The sequence below is a fragment of the Sinohyriopsis cumingii genome, chromosome 14 (genome assembly GCF_028554795.1).
Source record: "Sinohyriopsis cumingii isolate HCF-2022 chromosome 14, ASM2855479v2, whole genome shotgun sequence".
Lineage (NCBI taxonomy): Eukaryota > Metazoa > Mollusca > Bivalvia > Unionida > Unionidae > Sinohyriopsis > Sinohyriopsis cumingii.
In genome coordinates this window covers 32,677,894-32,698,377 of record NC_142974.1, presented here as the reverse complement: position 1 = coordinate 32,698,377, position 20,484 = coordinate 32,677,894, and the positions used below count along the sequence as shown (strand labels likewise).

The 20,484-nt window shown below is 34.4% G+C and overlaps 1 protein-coding gene across 5 annotated transcripts in view; it reads right to left on the bottom strand.

Moving 5' to 3' along the window:
- LOC149783531 (extracellular sulfatase Sulf-1-like) overlaps positions 1 to 20,484 on the bottom strand; it is a 212,231-nt gene that overhangs the window by 27,570 nt on the left and 164,177 nt on the right. For all 5 annotated transcript variants that reach the window (XM_089931784.1, XM_089931786.1, XM_089931783.1 and 2 more), the window contains 5 exons: positions 19,056 to 19,154; positions 13,756 to 13,916; positions 11,257 to 11,456; positions 9,300 to 9,418; positions 1,687 to 1,809 (listed from right to left, as the gene is read on the bottom strand). In XM_089931784.1, the coding sequence (XP_089787910.1) occupies positions 1,687 to 1,809; positions 9,300 to 9,418; positions 11,257 to 11,456; positions 13,756 to 13,916; positions 19,056 to 19,154 (702 nt within the window). The remainder of the gene's footprint in view (positions 1 to 1,686; positions 1,810 to 9,299; positions 9,419 to 11,256; positions 11,457 to 13,755; positions 13,917 to 19,055; positions 19,155 to 20,484) is intronic.

Genomic DNA, 20,484 nt, shown 5'->3' with positions numbered 1-20,484 from the left:
ATGAGTCAGTAACTAAGTCTCTCTATAGTGGTAATAAGTTCTACACATTAGAAACAATGTCACCTCATTAATATGTGCAAATCTTGCTCGTAATAAAACTCAGCAGGTAGCTTGACATAAGCCTGCTAGAGTCTTTAAAGTGTTGGCAAGCTCGTCCAATCCGATTCATGAAAACCTTGTTAATAAGCTTGTAACTCTTTTATAACTATAGCCACCAAAAGCTTTATGATTTAAGTCAGTTTGCAAAATTTATATAGTCTCTAGGGCAATAACAAGTTCTGCCCATCGAGATCAGTTCATTAATATGCATAGTTCCCTCTCATTGTGGAACTCACACATGATGTAGCTAACTCATATAAGCCTTCAATCCTGATAAATGCTGGATCACGAATATAACCTACGAATCAGTGAAAAGCAATCCAATGCAATATCACCTCATAATTATGCATAAATCTTCTTCATTTTTGAATTCCTCAGAGAACTTGCCGATATTTCACGTCTGATCAAAATCAGATCAGAAATATGTTCTCTAGACTGGAAAAAGGTTCCGCTAATCAGATGCAAGATCACTGCATTAATATGTGGGATCTCACTCGTACTATATCGCTCTAAGTCCATATTCCAAGTTTAATAAAAATTGGATCAGGAATTTGGATTCTATGGTGGTAAAAAGCTCAGCCAACTGGATGCAAGATCACCTAATATGCATGGGTCTGTTTTATTAGCCACCCAAGAGGTTGATATTAAAGGCCTATTATTACTAGTCTGATCAAAATCGGGTTCAAAATATGTCTTCCAGAATGATAATAGGCTCAGCATTGAGATTGCAAAATCAACTCTTAAAATACATAATCTAGCACGATATCCAACTACCTTAAAGACCCTGAAGACATAAACCCATTATCAACCATGTACCAAAATTGGATCTGAAATAGTCTAGTGACAAAAAGCTCAGCCAATCAGATGCAAGATCATGTCGTTAAATATGTTGCTTATTATCAAATCTGTACGAAGTCTTCAAGAAATTTTCCCATTTTCCAGGTTTGATCAAAGCTGGATCAAAAACATGGCCACTTGAGTAGCAATATTCAAATGTTCACAGGCAGATTATGGATGCAGGGCCATACAACAAGCTCACTTAGCCTTATGACCAGGTGAATTAAAATCCTTAGATTTGTGGTTCCAAGATATGCACAATGGCTCCAGGCATTGGATCCATCTCCAGTTGGTCAAGTCTGGGTGTTGGGACACTTATCCATCTACGTGAAAGGATGAGGGGTGAGGGTGTTAACTGAGAATAGTACGCAGATAACACTAATTTAGTGCAGACTTCCAAATTACATAGAATTTAACACTGGAGTTGAAAAAAAGATAAAGTTTACCTAACCATAATGGGACTATGAAGACTAACATGAAAGAAGCAAGACTCAACCAAAAGCACAATTTTAAGATTTACAAAATTAGAAAAACTGCACTTATGATAAGATTCCCAATTTTCTAGGGGAAAAAAAGACATTATTATTTTTACTCTTCTAGATTATTTACACTTTATTCAGTAGACAAAATTTTAATAAAAATTCTTAACTTATCCAAACTTGGGGGCAATTGCTAATTGTTCTTTTATATATCTTAAAATGTATCAGAGTGTGGGGGTGGGGGTGAGCTGCAAAAGGAAATGATGCTTACAAGTCCAGGTGGGGGGTGTTTTCCAGTGATCATTATCCATGATTGTACACTCCACTCCTGTGATTCGACACTCTTCTGGGTTACGATTTTTAGATTTCCTGCTGAGCTTTGGGTGTTCACTACCTGCTCACAATGGAAAGAATGGAAAAATTTAGCAAGTTTGATGCAAAAACAATGTAAAACACATGCTTTCCAAACTTTAAAAAAAATTCCAGGTTTTTTTTTACAGGATGAAATTTTTCCAAAGTTCACCTACTTCCGAGCTCTGCAGCATCAAGGTCATTTAAGATACACCAACGTGGGTGGTATTAAAACAAAGAAGACAGATACTGTAACAGTTCCAAAATGATACCAAATAATCTGGAAGTTCTAGTTGCACTACAAAATACAGGGGGAAAAACCTCAGTTTTTGGACCCGTTTTTATTTCACCCTAAATTCACTCGAGGTCGGAAAGCGATTTTGTGTCCGGATTTTAGACCTTTTGGCCTCAGATCTAAGGCATACTGGTTTTAACTGCACACAGACAGATGATTCTTTGCAAAAACTAGCATAAGGTGGGCATTTGGAATAAATTGCGGTCTCCATACGAAAATGGTGGGTCCATTAAGCAAGAATTTTTTTTTTAAAATCCAACTTTTACCCTTCTGCTCATGCGCAAGCAAAATAACGAATGGAAAATGATGTTTCTAATACAACTAGGCATTAGTCTCTTGGAAAATCTGCAGAAAGCCGATGTATTACAATGTATTCAGAAATAGCCCCCCAAATGTCTTTCCTAAGCACATTTCAGGCAAAAACGACAAAAACCTCTGTGGTCGAATGAGTTAAAGAACCTCTCGGTTTTGAAAACATGCATTTAAAATGTGTAATTTCAAGACTCTCCCATACATCTGAATTAGAGACATTTAATGAAACATGATCTTTTTTTAATACAGTAAAATATCTGTATATACCGAAAATTCATTAAAAACATTGCATGTTAAGTCATTCAATTTACAGAATAGAAATGTTTACTTTACTGAAATGCATTATGGTAGTATCGAATTACCAATAATTTTTTTTTTTCTTCAACTTTTAATTTTACAGAAATCAGAATGATCAATTGTAAATGAAGAGAGCAATGTGTCAAGTGGAATATATATTGACTAATGTAGCATTTATTTATGAAAACAATGTCATTAGTGTAAGCAAATTCAAAACTATATAGTACATGTACAAGGATCTGATACATGTACCACTTGAAATCTACAGGCATAATATACAATGTAAACATTTCATATCAGTTTTTTTTTTAAACCCACCAAATGCAGAGTATTAGATTCTTATCTCATAGAGAATGTTTTAACTGGGAATTAATCTGTGCTAATAAAATAAAAGACTAATATTTTTCAAAGAAACTCCTTGAGACAATTAAGTTAAGGATACATCACTTTTTAAGACTTACTTACATAAAGGTTGATGTTTGAAGAAAAAAAACCTTCAAAATTATAAACAGATATATTACAGTATAAGATAGAGTGAATTTTCTGAACAATCCACTTCTGCCTGCTAATAACACTATAAACCAGTCCCAAAATCTGTACTGATACTCACAGGGGCAAAAATTGTTTCTTAACATGTACCTAATATAGTGTTACTCTGTTATAATATATATAATTGGTTAAGACAATGTGTTATGATGGCTTATCATACATTTGTGTGTCAATGATCAAATTACTGACCATTCAGTCCATAAACTTTTTTCAGTGGATATTTATGATCGAGTAGGAACTGATAACTTATTACTTAGCAGGTAAATTGATTTATAAATTTGGTTAGGAAGCTTTTTCAAGATCACAACATTGTTTGCTTGACTTATGAACTCTAAATCTCGAAGCTAATTGCATCTGTTTGACTCTGGGCTTAATCCAGTCAGGGTTTCAAGCTCCTCATTTCTGTGTCCCATTATCTTCTGTTAATACACACTAATTATCACTTTAACCTCTATTTGTTTGAACAACCGTAGCAGGAATTATTTTTAAGGAACAATGGGATCATTTTCATATGAAAACGAGGTTAGTATTCATTGTTCACCTGTTTGATAACTGATAACACTACACATGCTCGTGCAGATGGCTTTCTCGTTTTTTAGTTGGGGGGGGAGCTATTTTATATATCACTGCCCCATAACATTAACAACCTTTCATAATTAGATTAACACTAATGAATCACAATTATTGAAATTAATCATAAATTAGGATGAGACTTTTTTTTCCTTTGAGTAGACACTGCACACAGAATGTACTTTAACAGAAAAGACCTACCAGATTTCCATGGTTCAATAATAATAAATAAATGATAAACACTAATCAGGTTTTTAATGAGCTGCCTTCTTTACAAATTATGCTCAGATGAAATGGTAGTGACTGACTAATGACATATTTAAAATGAACATTAACAAATTATAGAAACTTTGAACATTTTTTCATATCAAGCAAGGTGCAATGAAAAGACAATATTGTCTTCAAGAATGACTCACATTATGCCAAATTATTAAATAACACTCTTGCTATATTGGCACAGAACTCTGCATTTATTACAAAAAAATTGGTGAAATTATTGTTAAATTTTGTTAACCTTACTATGATTGTGTTAGAGCCTAATTCATACACCATCTCTTCCCTAAAATAACAATTAATGGTTACAATACTATCAATTTCTCAGAAAATAAATTATTTTCCTTTCAACTTCATCCAGGTGAGACTCAATGAAACAATAAGTTTGCTAGGTCCACTGGTAAGCAGCTACCATGTCATATGGTGGCAGCAAATCCCAACTTTTCATACACAATTTACACTGACCACACAAACCAACATAAATGTCCAACTATCAAAAGTGTGGATGGAAGAATCAGAGGAAACTCAGGTTACCCATCTTCCAATGTTACCACCAAACTTGGAGATGATACAGTAACTTAACATGAATCTAACTGAATGAGTATTATGATTGATATTACAAATATGTTTATGGCAAGCAGCAATATGATCTATACTGTAAATTCCAAATATTCTGGTCAGAACTTAATAAATTTAACTCACAATTAGTTCAGTGATGAATCAATAAGTAACTGTTTCCGTCATCACATGGTGGCAAAAATTGTTCCTGACTTTCACCAATATTTACAAAATTTAAAGACTTTTCACTCAGAAAAAATTTATATCAATTCTCCTGACTTTTCCCCGATTTCCCAACAGCATGGACATCTGGATAACAGTTAAGACATCTGTGGATATCATTACTATCTTAAAAGTGTTTATCAATAGAATACAATAATCTTCCATGTTGTTTCCTGTTTAACCTTTTCTAACAAAAAAGGTGGGTCACCTTGGGTTACTTTCCTTATTATCCATATTTTGCAAACTTCAAAACTGTGACCAATACTTTCACATAAGGATTAGCAAAAGGCCCCCTTGTAAATTGAGGATGCCTATTATTTAGCCAAAAAGTAGCAAAAAACTAACATTGGGTTTAATCTGAAAAAAATTCTACTATTGATCTTTATCAACAGTGTGGACAGTTGTCCATACAGATGGACAGAAACAGATGACCACGGTAGTTCTGGCTGGTTTCAGTCCAAGCAGGCCTGTATATGATTCCACAAAATGTCAGAAACAAATTTTAATATTTCAACACAATGTCATGGAGATGTCCCAAATGTAATGGCCAAAGTCATTTTAATGACAAAGTCTAAAACAATATGGATTTGTTAGGGTGATTCTTGCACCATATAGAAAGCCATGGCTGAGTGGTCTAAGGTGCTTGCCATTACAGATCACTCAACATTTCACTTTTGCCTTCACGCTTAACAAATAAAATTGATTAACAGACACCAAGATAAAAAAAATTACTGGCAAGACAAAACACAAAACGAAAGTAAATGGAATGTGAACAAAAAGCTGAATGCTGTTTGAAGAAAATGCAAAATGCAAAATGATAAATGATAAACAAATATGAAAAAAACATGAGTGCATTTCATGAAAGGATTTTAAATTCTATTTACCTGTTTTGGGGGCTTCTGCTAAATGTCCACAGTCGAAAGCCCTTTTGTATGATAATCCAGGATCAGACTCTTTATATACTGACATACAAGTATTCCCAATTACAAGTTGTAAAATTGTTCTAATTCTAACAAAAGCCTTTGATATGATTACCTGCATCTGTTTAATTGTTACTTGAAAATGAAATAAGAAATTTTTTCCTCTACCATTAAATTTTTTAATTTACTGAAATTGCGACTTATTTATAAGTCAAGTAAACCACAAACAACAAAGATCCTCATCTACCATATTCCTGAGGAAAATGAACAGAAAAATGCACAGATGAGTGGAATTTTGCATAGGAAATGAAGCTGTCCAATGAATAATGGAGATAAGCACAGGCAGAATTTCAAATGTTTGTATAGCATCAGGCAAGTGAAATACCAGTTAAAATGTCTATCAGATAACAAACCCTCAAACAGATGAAAAAGGTTCTGACTAATTCTGCACAGATTTGTTCGTTTCAGAATTGAGAAAAGCTGATATGGCCAATAAATTATGTTTTAATGTTTGTTTATTACACATTATATTAGAAACAAATTTCCACCTTCACCAAGTTTTGGGCTTTTAATTTTAACAAGTTGTTGAAATGAACTTTGTTAAAATTATTCAGTACTTCTGTGACATTATAAAACAACAGCACAATGATCCTAAAGTTCTTTTACCCTAATTGTCAGATGTATTCATTAAAGACGTTTTTTCAATTATGACCAACTAGACATAAGAGATCTATAACTGAAAAACCAATGATGATATGCCCATTCATTCACCAGAAGTACCAATACGATTTTCAAGATGGCCAATGAGGTGGCAAGACTGGATATCAGATTGGCACCTTTTCATTTAGGACCAAAACCAGACATCATAAGAAGTCTTTTGGTGAAAACCCCATGCTGATATGACCATCCATTCAGGAGTAACAATAACATTATTTTCATGATGGTCACTGTAGACATACTGGATATCAGACTGGCACCATAATCATTTAGGGCCAAACAGCCATTGTAAGAATTCTTTTATTGAAAACTGAATACTGATATGACCATCCTTTTCAGAGTAGTGATAACAAGAGTTTTAAGATGGCCTCTGTGGAAGTCATAATGGATGTCTGAGAGGCAACATTTTCATTTAGGATTAACCATATCATGGAATGAATATATGTGTAAGGTTTCATGGCAACAACCATATCATGGAATGAAATATATGTGTAAGGTTTCGTGACAACAACCATATCATGCAACGAATATATGTGTACGGTTTCATGGCAACAACCATATCATGGAATGAATATATGTGTAAGGTTTCATGGCAACAACCATATCATGGAATGAAATATATGTGTAAGGTTTCATGACAACAACCATATCATGCAACGAATATATGTGTAAGGTTTCATGGCAACAACCATATCATGGAATGAATATATGTGTAAGGTTTCATGGCAACAACCATATCATGGAATGAATATATGTGTAAGGTTTCGTGACAACAACCATATCATGCAATGAATATATGTGTAAGGTTTCATGGCAACAACCATATCATGGAATGAATATATGTGCAAGGTTTCATGGCAACAACCATATCATGGAATGAATATATGTGCAAGGTTTCATGGCAACAACCATATCATGGAATGAATATATGTGTATGGTTTCATGGCAACAACCATATCATGGAATGAATATATGTGTAAGGTTTCATGGCAACAACCATATCATGGAATGAATATATGTGTATGGTTTCATGGCAACAAGCATATCATGGACTGAATATGTGTGGTTTCATGGCAACAACCATATCATGGAATGAATATATGTGTAAGGTTTCATGGCAACAACCATATCATGGAATGAACATGTGTAAGATTTCATGGCAACAACCATATCACGGAATGAACATATGTGAAAGGTTTCATGGCAACAACCATAACATGGAATGAACATATGTGTAAGATTTCATGGCAACAACCATATCATGGAATGAACATATGTGTAAGATTTCATGGCAACAACCATATCATGGAATGAATATATGTGTAAGGTTTCATGGCAACAACCATATCACGGAATGAACATATGTGAAAGGTTTCATGGCAACAACCATATCACGGAATGAACATATGTGAAAGGTTTCATGGCAACAACCATAACATGGAATGAACATATGTGTAAGATTTCATGGCAACAACCATATCATGGAATGAACATATGTGTAAGATTTCATGGCAACAACCATATCATGGAATGAACATATGTGTAAGATTTCATGGCAACAACCATAACATGGAATGAACATATGTGTAAGATTTCATGGCAACAACCATATCATGGAATGAATATATGTGTAAGGTTTCATGGCAACAACCATATCATGGAATGAACATATGTGTAAGATTTCATGGCAACAACCATATCATGGAATGAACATATGTGTAAGATTTCATGGCAACAACCATATCATGGAATGAATATATGTGTAAGGTTTCATGGCAACAACCATATCATGGAATGAACATATGTGTAAGATTTCATGGCAATCATGCAAGTAGCTTAGGTGGAGTATCAGTAACAATCTTGTGCTAACAGATGGAAGGATGAAAAAACACATCACCCATAAGTTCTTCTTGTCTATGTCCCAGTAGAATTAACACATTAACCCTGGAGCTTTTTGTCATTTTTGCCTGAAAATCGAGTAGGAAACACATTTTGAAAGCTATTTCTGAATAGACTTGAAAACACCAAATCCCCGGTCATCTTTCAATAACATACTGCCTAGTGGTGTTAGAAACATCGATTTACGTTAGCTATTTGACTCGCGCATGAGCAGAAGGGTAAAAGTTGGACTTCTTTTTGTGTTTTTTTGTGATAAACAGAGCCATTATTTTTGTATGGAGACCACTCTTTATTACAAATGCCCATCTTATCCTACTTTTTGCAAAGGCTCATCTGTCTGTTTGCAGTTCATACTGGATTGCCTTAGATCTGAGACCAAAAAGTCTAAAAATCCAGACACAAAATCAGATTCTGACCATGGGCGAATTTTGGGTTTAAAAAGTCGGGTACAAAAAATGAGGTTTTTCTATCTGTATTTTGTAGTGCAGCTAGATATTCCAGATTATTTGGTATTATTGTAGAGCTACATCTGTCTACCTTTCAATAATACCACCCACTTTAGTGTATCATGCATGACCATGATGCTACAGAGCTCGGCAGTAGGCTACTACCTCCTGCCCCATAAAGTCGTCGCTAGGGGTTAATGTGTTAAAAGCTTACCCATAAGACAAGAATCCTGATAAATCAATTCTGTAGTAATTACTTCCAGTATTCTAATGAAAACAATGAATCCCAAGAAAAGCTGCTAATCAAACTTTCTAGACACTGAAAGTTCGAATTTATAAAATGTAAAATTGAAAATAAAATTTGTGTAGAAAAAGAAGGGTGACTGACTCAATATTTAGTTACCTTAATCAAGGGAAAAAATCCATTTAGGTAAAAAAAAGAAGCTGAACAAAGTAACCTTCTTAAGCACCTCACCTGTCCAGTGAGATTTCCAGTGCTCATCCTCATGTGTGGGTTTTTTTCCCTTCTGTCTGTCCTTTCTTCTTTCTTTTTTCAATTCAACATAATCATCATCTTCTTCAAGACTTTCCATTCTGAAAAATTCCAAAACTTGTTTAGAAGAATTAGCAAAGAAAAAAACTGTCAAATGAGTGTTTAAGATTAATATCTTTGGAAAAAGAAAAAATAAGAGATCTTCCATAAGAATTTTATGGTTTATGACTCTTACTGAGAATATTCTATATAATATGAATATTACTGTAGTTCAGGAGTTGAAAAGTCACTCACCAAATTTGAAATGGCAATTAAAAAGTAAAAGGTTCCAGCAGTTAAGTGAACCAATCATTTGCTAAATAAGGACCAATTCTGATTTGCCTAATCAGTCTTGATTCGAGGCTGATCTGTGTTCTTCTTTAATGAAATGGGTTTTCTGCCAAGAATATTACAGCTTTATTCATTTCAAGTCCACACTTTCTACCAGAAGTGTTTTACATTTGTTCTGATCAAGCACATACAAGAGCTTTGCTCCCAATCTTTCATACTTAAATGCTTTCCTGATGGAGAAAAGACTGGTGTCAATTTGTAATTACTTACAACTGGTATTAGAAGGGTCACAGAATAAGTTCCAGAAAACATCTTTAACATGACCAAATTGGGGTAATTAACACTGCCACTTTTATAGTTCTAAAAAAGCTGATTGTGTATGACTTTATTCTGGTTTTGTCAACATTTTTTAATATTTGCATGACTAGGCAAGTGAATCTGAAGTACTTGTCTGAAGAGAAGTGAATTTTTAGTACCTGTCTGACTGAGCAAATGAAAGTTCAGTACTTACCAGACTGGGCAAGTGAATTTTTAGTACTTGCCTTACTGGGCAAGTGATATTTTTAGTTCTTGCCTGACTCAGCAAGTGAATTTTTAATACCTGTCATACGAAGGGCAAATGATAGTTTTAGTACTTGCCTAACTGTGCAAATGAAATTTTAGTGCAAGCCTTACTGGGGAAGTGAATTTTTTGTACTTGCTTGACTGGGTGATTTTATTTTTAGAATTTTCAAACCTTTTTTGCTAAATATCCATTTTGTGAAGCATCAAATCTACATCAACAGGAAGAAATGAAATTATACTAAACAAGTATACAAGTCATAGAACAATATTTTTAGAATTTTTAGTATTTGCCTTACTGGGCAAGTAACTTTCCCTTGTCATGACCTTGGAATCAAGGCAGGTAGATGTGGTTATGGTACACAATGCAAAATCTAACTATCATGTATTCCTGGGCAAAGTTTGAAATATCTTCAAAGTTCAAAAGCTGTGCTCCATAGAAGGATACAAGTCACAGAATTACATCTTTTCTCGATGTGACTTTTACCTAGAGGAGGGATGGGGGGGGGGGAGTCTGGTTATGATATGCGTCACACCAATTAGTCATAACATATACTCTGGGAAAGTTTCATGGAGACCTCTCCAACCATTACAAAGTTATAGGCTGGAAAAGTAAATTTTCATGGAAAGACAGACACATGGAAAACACTCTAACACAATATGCTGGAATGAACAGAGGCATATAGCAAAAAGCAGTTTGCATTGTATACCAGAATATTATAATAAATGCCCTTAATTAAGTGTCCTGCTAAATATGTACAAAAATGTATCTCCAAACTTTTGCAATGGACAATACTAACCCAGTCTTTTAATGTTTTTATGCTTATAAATGACTTGGCAACAAAACTAAATTAAGAATCTCTACAATAAAGGAAAATATCAATTTCATAAATAACTGATGACACTTCTCCCTACTTTACAATGTTTGCTATCTGGCAAACAGGATTCTTTCCAGAGAATTGCAAAACTCTTTTCAATCCTAATATTTTTTATAGTACAAATCAATAAGAAAAGTTCAGATTTTTTATGACAACATTAATTTTCGTACACATAGTCTTCCTCAACACCCGTTTCCTCCTCCAGCCCTTCTTCTACAGGTTCTGTTCCATCCTCCTCACAGTTGCAAGAGGTTTCATTCATTTCACGATCGTAGATGTCAGGAATATACCGGGGCCCTGTTTCATTGTCATCCACCAAGGATGTGTATGTTTCCACAGGTTTCTGCTTCTTCATGTGCTTGCGTATCATCTAGAATTTTAGATTTGTGAAATGAAAAGCAGGAAAAACAAGAAACATGTCCTGAAGACATGGCTCAATATGATGGAACAGAAGGACAAAGTTACAAGTCAAACAATTGGCTGTAACTGTTGTGTTACAAGTCATACACAGCCTGTAACTGTTGTGTTACAAGTCATACATGAGCTTTAACTTAAATTGTATTACAAGTCAAATATGGCCTGTAACTGTTGTGTTACAAGTCATATATGGGCTGTAACTGTTAAATTGTGTTACAAGTCATACATGGCCTGTAACTGATGTTACAAGTCATACACTGGGCTGTAACTGTTAAAGTGTGTTACAAGTCATACATGAGCTTTAACTTAAATTGTATTACAAGTCATACATGGGCTTTAATTTAAATTGTATTACAAGTCAAACATGGCCTGTAACTGTTGTGTTACAAGTCATACACAGGCTGTAACTGTTAAAGTGTGTTACAAGTCATACATGAGCTTTAACTTAAATTGTATTACAAGTCAAACATGGCCTGTAACTGTTGTGTTACAAGTCATACAAGGGCTATAACTTTTGAAGTGTGTTACAAGTCATACACGGGCAGTAACTATTAAAGTGTGTTACAAGTCATACACAGGCTGTAACTGTTAAATTGTATTACAAGTCATACATGGGCTTTAATTTAAATTGTATTACAAGTCATATATTGGCTGTAACTGTTAAAGTGTGTTACAAGTCAAACACGGGCCTTAACTTAAAATATGTTGGAGACTAGTGAATATTGAACATGACCTTGGTCTTCTGAAAATAAACCTCAAACAAAATTTGATTTCAACATATTGTCTTTCAAAGTTCTTAGACAGAAATCAAAATTTGAGACAAATGTGATCTCATGTTCAGTTTAAGCCTTTAATTGATTTCACTGACTGTCTGATCAAAGTTTTACTTACAGAATCCAAGCAAAGTCTGTACATAAGCACCCAGTTATAACAGTGAAGCCAAGGAAACAGAAGTGGATGATATTAACAATGATTAAACAATGATGGAAAATTTCAGAACTTTATCAGATACAATGATTAGACAATGACGGAAAATTTCAGAACTTTATCAGACAATCAGGATCGATTCTTGGACTTTGTAACTGATAGTGACATTTATAGGATATCGTGAATCACAAAAATGTGGACTTTACATTCTTTATTCATAAGACGTGTGGAATTAACACATTATGGGATATAGTGAATCAGTTCAATCTGGTTCAATATTTCTATACTGGTATGTGACCTAAAGTGTTTTGAAAAACGCCCTGTTGCAGATCAGTTACCGTCCACAGCAAACAAAGGTGATTTGTCAGTGATCTTTAAAGGTGAGTGACCTAAACCACTCAGCTTGCAAGGGCTTGAAAATCTGAACTGCTTTACAAATCTGTGTGTCTTTTGCAAGTGATTCAGCTGACACTCCCTCTTCCCATTATTCAGTGTGTCAGAAGAAAAAAGGACAGTTTTTGCTTTACAATTTCATCCCTATTAAGACAATATTCTGTTAGTATGAATGACCACAAATCCAATTTCTATATATAAATCGTGAACAGTTCCAATGGACTTGACATGTGTTGACAGTAAATGCCTTTTCTCACTCAGAAGCTTGAATATGGCAATGTCAAGCACTTCAGTGAAAGAGCTGATGAGACTAGTACATGAACAGTGTGTGCATGTATTTGGATTTTTAATATAGCTTTAAGAATTTGATTCATATTGTTATAATGTCTCCAGTGTGGCTTTTTTTTTTTACTGATGTCTAGCACTGGGCATCATGCACAAGACAAGTGGCATCACACCCCACCCAGTCACATTATCCTGACAAAAGGCTAACCAGTCTGAACACTAACCTGTTAATGCTGAGCACCAAGTAATGCAGCTGCTAGTACCATTTTTATAAGTCTTTGGTATGACTCAGCCTAGGTTCGAAACCCACAATCTCCTGCATCCATGGCAGACACTCTAACCACTTAGGCTAATGAACAGTAGCATGACATGCTGCAACTTTGCAGGAAAAAAACTGTCAGTAAAACTGATACCTTGAACCAGTCATTTCTGTGGGACTTTCTGTATAAACCATGGTGAAATCAAAAGTCTATGGGTTCTCGTATATCAAGAAAATGCCATTTTTTATACCAGGAATGAATATGGAAATCATTTTGTGAATTTATATCTGATTCTGCATCATAATTGCTAATTGTAACTAGTGGGATGATGAGTGGGATGCCAGGTTAATTTAAAACAGCTTAAATACATCATGGCACACTTCATACCTTCAGCTTTGCCAGGTAGTTTCTGGTTTCCTCTATTATTTCATCCAGGCGAGCTTTATGGTCCTTCCATGTCTGGACATCATGTGACAGGTCACTGTCACAAGTAAATGTTCCATTGGGCAAAAAGCGACACTTCTGCTTTGTTAGATCCAGCTGCTTTTCTAGAAAGAAAAGGGATGAAAGTTCCATATTTGCTGAATATATTTTAATTTATTTTCTCTTACCACTGACTAAATATATAAAGTTTCACCAATTTTCAGAAAATATAAATAAAGTATAGTATTTATTTGTAAAGAGCAAATCTTTTGTAAGTGACAGGCAACCATTTTTAGCAACACAGAGGATCAAACCTATTATCTCTGACTCGCAAAGCATGTCCCTGTCTGCTGCTCTAAAAAGCACGGAGGATCTATGCCTCGTTCTTGACTGACTATGTGATTCTTGACCGACCAGATTCTTGACCGACTCTGTGAGATCTCCATCTTATAAGAGTTTGGTGAAATTGGGAAGCTACAATAATCCAGTTAGCAGAACATCTAGCTGAAAATTTGGATTTTTAATTAATTTTTTTTAAAAAGCAGTTTAACAATTTTTCAGTTATATCGCTAAAATGTCCAGCACTGGGGGATCATGCTGCAGACATGTAGCATGATGTCCCACCCTGTCAGATTATCCTGACACCAGACCAACCAATCCCAACACTAATGTCTTAATGCTGAGTAATAAGTGCCAAATGAGGCAGCTGCTAGTACTATTTTTATAAGTCTTTGGTATGACTGGCTGGGGTTCAAACCCATGATCTCCAGCATACACGCGAATGCTCTAACCACTAGGCCACTGGAGCGGTCAGACTGAAAATGAAATGGTCATTGGTTTGATACATGCATAGGCCAGAATGAGTTGGTTGCCTTGGCATGTCTTTGGGAAAGGTCCTTAGCTTCCATTTCCACAGCATGTTAAAGCCAAAAGCGTGTTAAATGAGCTATTTAGTACAACCAGATTTTACAGACAGAATGTGCTTTGGTCAAACTAACTTACAAAGAAAGTAAAAAGACATCTCTCTATCTCAAAATTTATCTACACATACTTTCTGCAAAATTTCGAGCCAAAATTCTATCACCATCTTAAAGAGACATCATTAAACATCACTTTGTAAACAGACCAACATTGAAGGCATGTCTAAAATAGCCAATTCAACACTCCATACTCGTGTGAAACATGACACCATCTCATTATGATAATTACCTATTACATTATTTCACCTCGTCAGCCAATCAAATCATCTTCCCACAATTTGAGAAAATCTCATTTTGGTGTTACAAGGAAAATTACATTTTACACCAAACCATCACTGTCCATAAATTTCATGCAAGCCATCAAGACAAACAAGACTAAAACAATTTTTTTCAAATTTAAAAGGAAATGTGCATTTTGTCTGCAAGATATGAATTAAGCATTTTCTTATCTCAGAAATTATCTGGCTTTTTTATGCATGCTGTAGCTAATCTGATAGGATTAATCAGCTTATCAAAATATCTAGCTTTGTGTTTGCGTTTGCAAAAATTATATGTCCCTGCTGAAAGCTACAACATTGACAAAAATTTCAAAATGTGTATGTGGTTTAGATTAAACAAAAAGATGATGTTTTATTTAAATGATTAGAAACTCAACTTCTTGCCCCCCCCCATCTACCCATTATGCATACTTCGCAACTATCGGTTTTTATAATATGCATCATATACCATGCACAATTTGTGACCGTTTCATTTCTGTACATCTATAACCCCTTCTTATCATTGGATTCTGTGTATGATGTTTTTTAAAAAAAATACATATGGCAATTTTAGCAAAATCTTCCAGGGATAATCCTTGGTATTGTTTATACTGACATGCAAAACCTTGATAATGATTTGCTGCTAGTGCATGAGATGTTTTTGTAGAATTTACAATTGCTAAAACACTAAACACATATGGTTTTAAAGCGCCATAGAAAAAGTTATACGTAAGATTATTTAAAGCTGATAAAAGTTTTATTATCGACCAGTGATAATAAAATCAGTTAAAATCAAAACAATGAGATGGTGAGGGTAATATATAATCTGATCACAACACAAAGACTTTCTCATTCACATCCTTTACCTCAAACAATAAATATCAGCAATGACAACATTAAATTCACACAATCAGTACAAAACCTAGGTGTTACTCTGGACAGTACTCTCACATTGCACCAACATGTTATGAACATATGCAAGGCTGCATATCTTAAGCTGAGATGCATCAGCTCAATTCGCAAATATCTTTCAGTTGATGCCACTACAACACTTGTGTGTTCATTAGTACTTTCAAGACTGGACTATTGTAACTCAATTTCTGTCTGGTTCATCTCAATATCTGCTCCAAAAACTTCAAAACACAGCTGCTCAGATCATACTTAGAGTACCACGATCAGAGCACACCTCTCCGCTGCTCTGTACCCTACACTGGCTATCCATTCGATCCAGAATCAAACACAAAATTTGTTCTCTGTGCTACGTTTCACTGTCGGACTCTAGTCCAACATACCTATCCGACCTCACCCATGTGTACACACCAGCAAGATACTTATGCTCCTCTTCTAACAAGCGTATACTCATTATTCCCACTATGGAAACAAAGTCATATGGACAGCGTTCTTTTGCATACCAGGGCCCAGCAACGTGTAATGAATTGCCCACTTAACTTAGACACAAAGACAAAGTGATCACTTTCAAGAGGGCTCTCAAAACTTACTTATTTCGACTGCAAGAACAAACTTAAAGATCTAATAATGTTTCCTACCTTAAATATTCTCAGCATGTTTTTTTTAATGTTTTCTAATTTCATGGTGTTGTTTTTGTAATCATATCATTATATGTTTTTTTATCTTATAGGCGTTGTCTAATGTTGTAAAGCGCTTAGAGCTTCTAAAGATTAGGCGCTATACAAAGTCCTCATTATTATTATTATTATTATTATTATTATTATTATAAAGCTTCCTGATCAATGGGCAATATAAATGGTGTGTGTCAATTAATATTTAGATGAAAAGGTACTTAATACATGGTTCCCACGCCTTTCTACCTATACATTTCCAGGCTTTTTCCAGGACGAAATTAATCTTTTCAAGGTTAACATATGACCATTACTGAATTAAAGAACATTCTGGATTATAAAACATGCATTTTCCAAATCTGAAGATGTTTCTCTTTCAAGACTCTCCAAAACACATGTAAAAACCAGAAAGAACATATAATTCTCAACATTTTTATTTCGAGAACAAACTACAAGAAACTTGGCCAGTCTGATTCATCAAGCAGACTAGTCTGGTTCCCTGCTTCATATGCTCCCTGCATGAGAAAGCACATGTCAACGTGGTAGTCATGTGATACAACAAAACTCCGGAAGTTGGTCTTGGAATAAATATAGAGAATTTTGTGTCCTATCGTTTTTGTATTTTTATTTCAATGACATTTTTTTTTACAATATTTGAAAATGATGGTTGTGAGATTGTGTGTTCTCATGCGACTAGCAATCGAAATCACTAATGCCAGCTCAAATTTCGTCAATGCATTAGTTTTCTTTTTGTTCAGCAGATTAAAGACATAACGATTTTAATACTCGCAATTTCTGAGAAAATAAATAATTTTCATATCGATTTCATGCAGGTATAAATCGATTTAACAGTGTTTAAGTTTGCTAGCCATCTGCTCAGTGGCTATGCTTTAACGCCACCATGTTGGTCTCTTGTCATGCTAGACTGGTTTTCATACCATACATAAAAATAATAAAAAATATGGATGTAGAGCTGTGAAACAAAAAGTCTACTAGATGAATTTAATCCAATGAGCATAAATATATTTATGGCAAGCACCCAAATGATCCATACCGCAACCTCCTAATATTTTGGTTAGAACTCGATTAATTTAACTCACGATCAGCACAGTTACGACTCAATTACGTAACTGTTTCAAGCATCAAGTTGTGGAGAGAAATTCCTGGGGTTTTCCCCCAACTTTTCTCAATATTTGCACAATTCAAGGGCTTTTCACGGTCAGGAAAAAAGTTATCATTTCTCCCGACTTTTTCCTGATAGCTTGGGAACCCTGTTAGTATGAATGACGGTATATACATTACATAAAAATACTCAAAAATACTCAGTGGAGTCTAACTGAAAACTGCACTGAGCCATAATTTGCTGGTTCTTGGTCTATGAAGCTTATTAAGAGTAATCAGCAGAACAAACAACACAGATCCTGATCTGATGGCACATATTGTAATGACAAATCAGGGGTATCTTATGTGTTTTCTTAAAAATGACACAGTATGGACCATGAAATGAGCAATTTTACTAGATACATGGAAACAGAATGCAAAAGAATGCAGAATGAACACCAATGAAATGCAGAATGACCGAAAACAAAATGCAGAATGAAGCAAAAAAAATGATCAATGCATTTGATGTACGAGTGTAAATAAATAATACAGAACAATGAAAGAAAATGATTACAAAATAAAATGCAAATGGATTTGAATAACAATTATTTTAAGGCTGATGCAAAATTACAAGATAAAAATCTGATTCTTCAAACTGACAATTTTTCACAAGCCGTAACATTATTCTTGCTGAGGTGGACAGAACCAAATTCTTTTCATTTTAGACAAATTTTCACTCCTCACAAGCAGAGAAACTGTTTTAACTATAAAAACCACCAGTGTTCTTATTAGAATGAAATGAAGAATAAAATTTGCTCAAAAATACTCTATATTACATTTCTATTAAATGTAAATTCAATGCTGTCTGTTGCATTTTATGCTTTTCTTTTTTTATTAAAGCACACAATTTTAAAAAGACATGAATGCAATAGTTCTCTCTCTTTAACACTATCGAAAATAAATATTCAACACTGTTAAAGGAGTCAAATTGTTTCAGAGGAAGGATCATTGTCCATTGGTAGTTTATATAAAAAAAACTAGTACCCCAAGACAAATCATTTCCAATGAAAATTGGTTCTCCATGAAAACTATTACTCAATGGAAATTGGTACTCCATTATCATTAGTATTGAAAATGTACACTCCACAAGAACTGATACACTATGAAAATTCATACTCAAAGAAAATTTGATACCCCATTATAAAAAGATGATTTTACAGTATCTTTTGTTCAAAAGTGATATGTAATTAATAAGACATATTTAAGATTAGTGAGAATACAAATATAATTTTCTTTTTCTGGGTTATTACCCAGAGTCAATTAAGAGGTATAAAATAGAATTTTACCAATTAAGTGATTGGCGTATTCATTAGCAATATTCACTGTATTGGTTGACAGAGATTCCAGCACAGATCGTTTCCCACGGATGAATTTTGGAACAAAATCTGAAAAAAAAATGAGAAATGTCATTCAAACGACATTAAGAGACAGGTTCTCTAATGATGGATGAAATGCTTCCTGGACTAGAATTAAAACAAATTATATTTAGAAATTTGTATAAAGGACAAAGATGACTCCACATAAAAGGGAGTTTAGAGTCAGGAAAACAATTTAAAATAAAAGCAAGTTAGTGACATAGTCCTGCTGTCAAGCAGAACATCAGGTAAGAATATGATAATCAGGTAAATAAATTGGGTATTTTAGTCCCTGGTTTTTGGAACTAACTGCATTCTTTAAAATTGATGTGTTACTTTGTAAATGATGCAAAGAAACTTATGATACCAGAATGAGTCTTAACCATGAATATTTTGATCATGCCATTTAGAATGTGTCAAATGGCTTTGTGGTCACAACTAATTCTGACTGCATTGGAATATATGGTCTTGTTTTGTGTGAGTGTTCTAACAGTAATCAAGTACCATAATTTTAAACATTCAAGAAAGATCCAGAAACTGTCTCTATATAATAGTTTATACTGTCTGAATGAGCCAGCAAAAATGAAATGATGGTGCTTATAGAAGGAGTAATATATTGCCAATATGGTTAGGTCGGGTGTTTTTAGGTACACCTTTTCTTGCAATAAACATGTACTTTTCTCACCAAGTGCAGTGTGGTTAAGAACAAAACACAAAGACTTAACCAAAACCAATAAAAGGCAGGGCTGTGAACAGCTATTATGAAAAAAAAAGAGGAAAAATTTATTCTGGGGGATGAGGGGACCACATGGGCCATTCTTGGAGTAACATGGCAATGCACTGGTGGGGTCCGAGGGGAGGCAACCCATTCAAATCTCCTGCAATTTATTGATTTTAAAAACCGCAAAACTGACCCAGAAATACATACCTCAGCATTTGCTATCCTATCACACAATGGAATAATATGTGGGAATGCGACAACTGCTGCTGCACCGTACACTAATAACTTCTCCAAATGGTTCAAGTTCATCAGTGAACTCTTTAAACAACTTGTCAATACTATAGTGTGGGCATTTCTGTTTTAAAAATGATATATGTTTCGTTGATCTGAGTGATCTTCAAGAGCAACTGAGCCAAGATTGCTGTAATTTATTTGCTTTGTAGACAAACTGCATAAAGCCTGTCCTGGTAAGTCACACTTGACAAAACCTGTCTTCTATTCAACACAACGTTCAAACCATTTGAAGGAACAATTATTCTTCATGTGTTGGTCAATTTCCTTCCATCTATATTCCTCATTTTTCATTAAAATAATCATTTGCAATGTGTTTCAAATCAAGAAAATTGCTTCAGTTGCCAT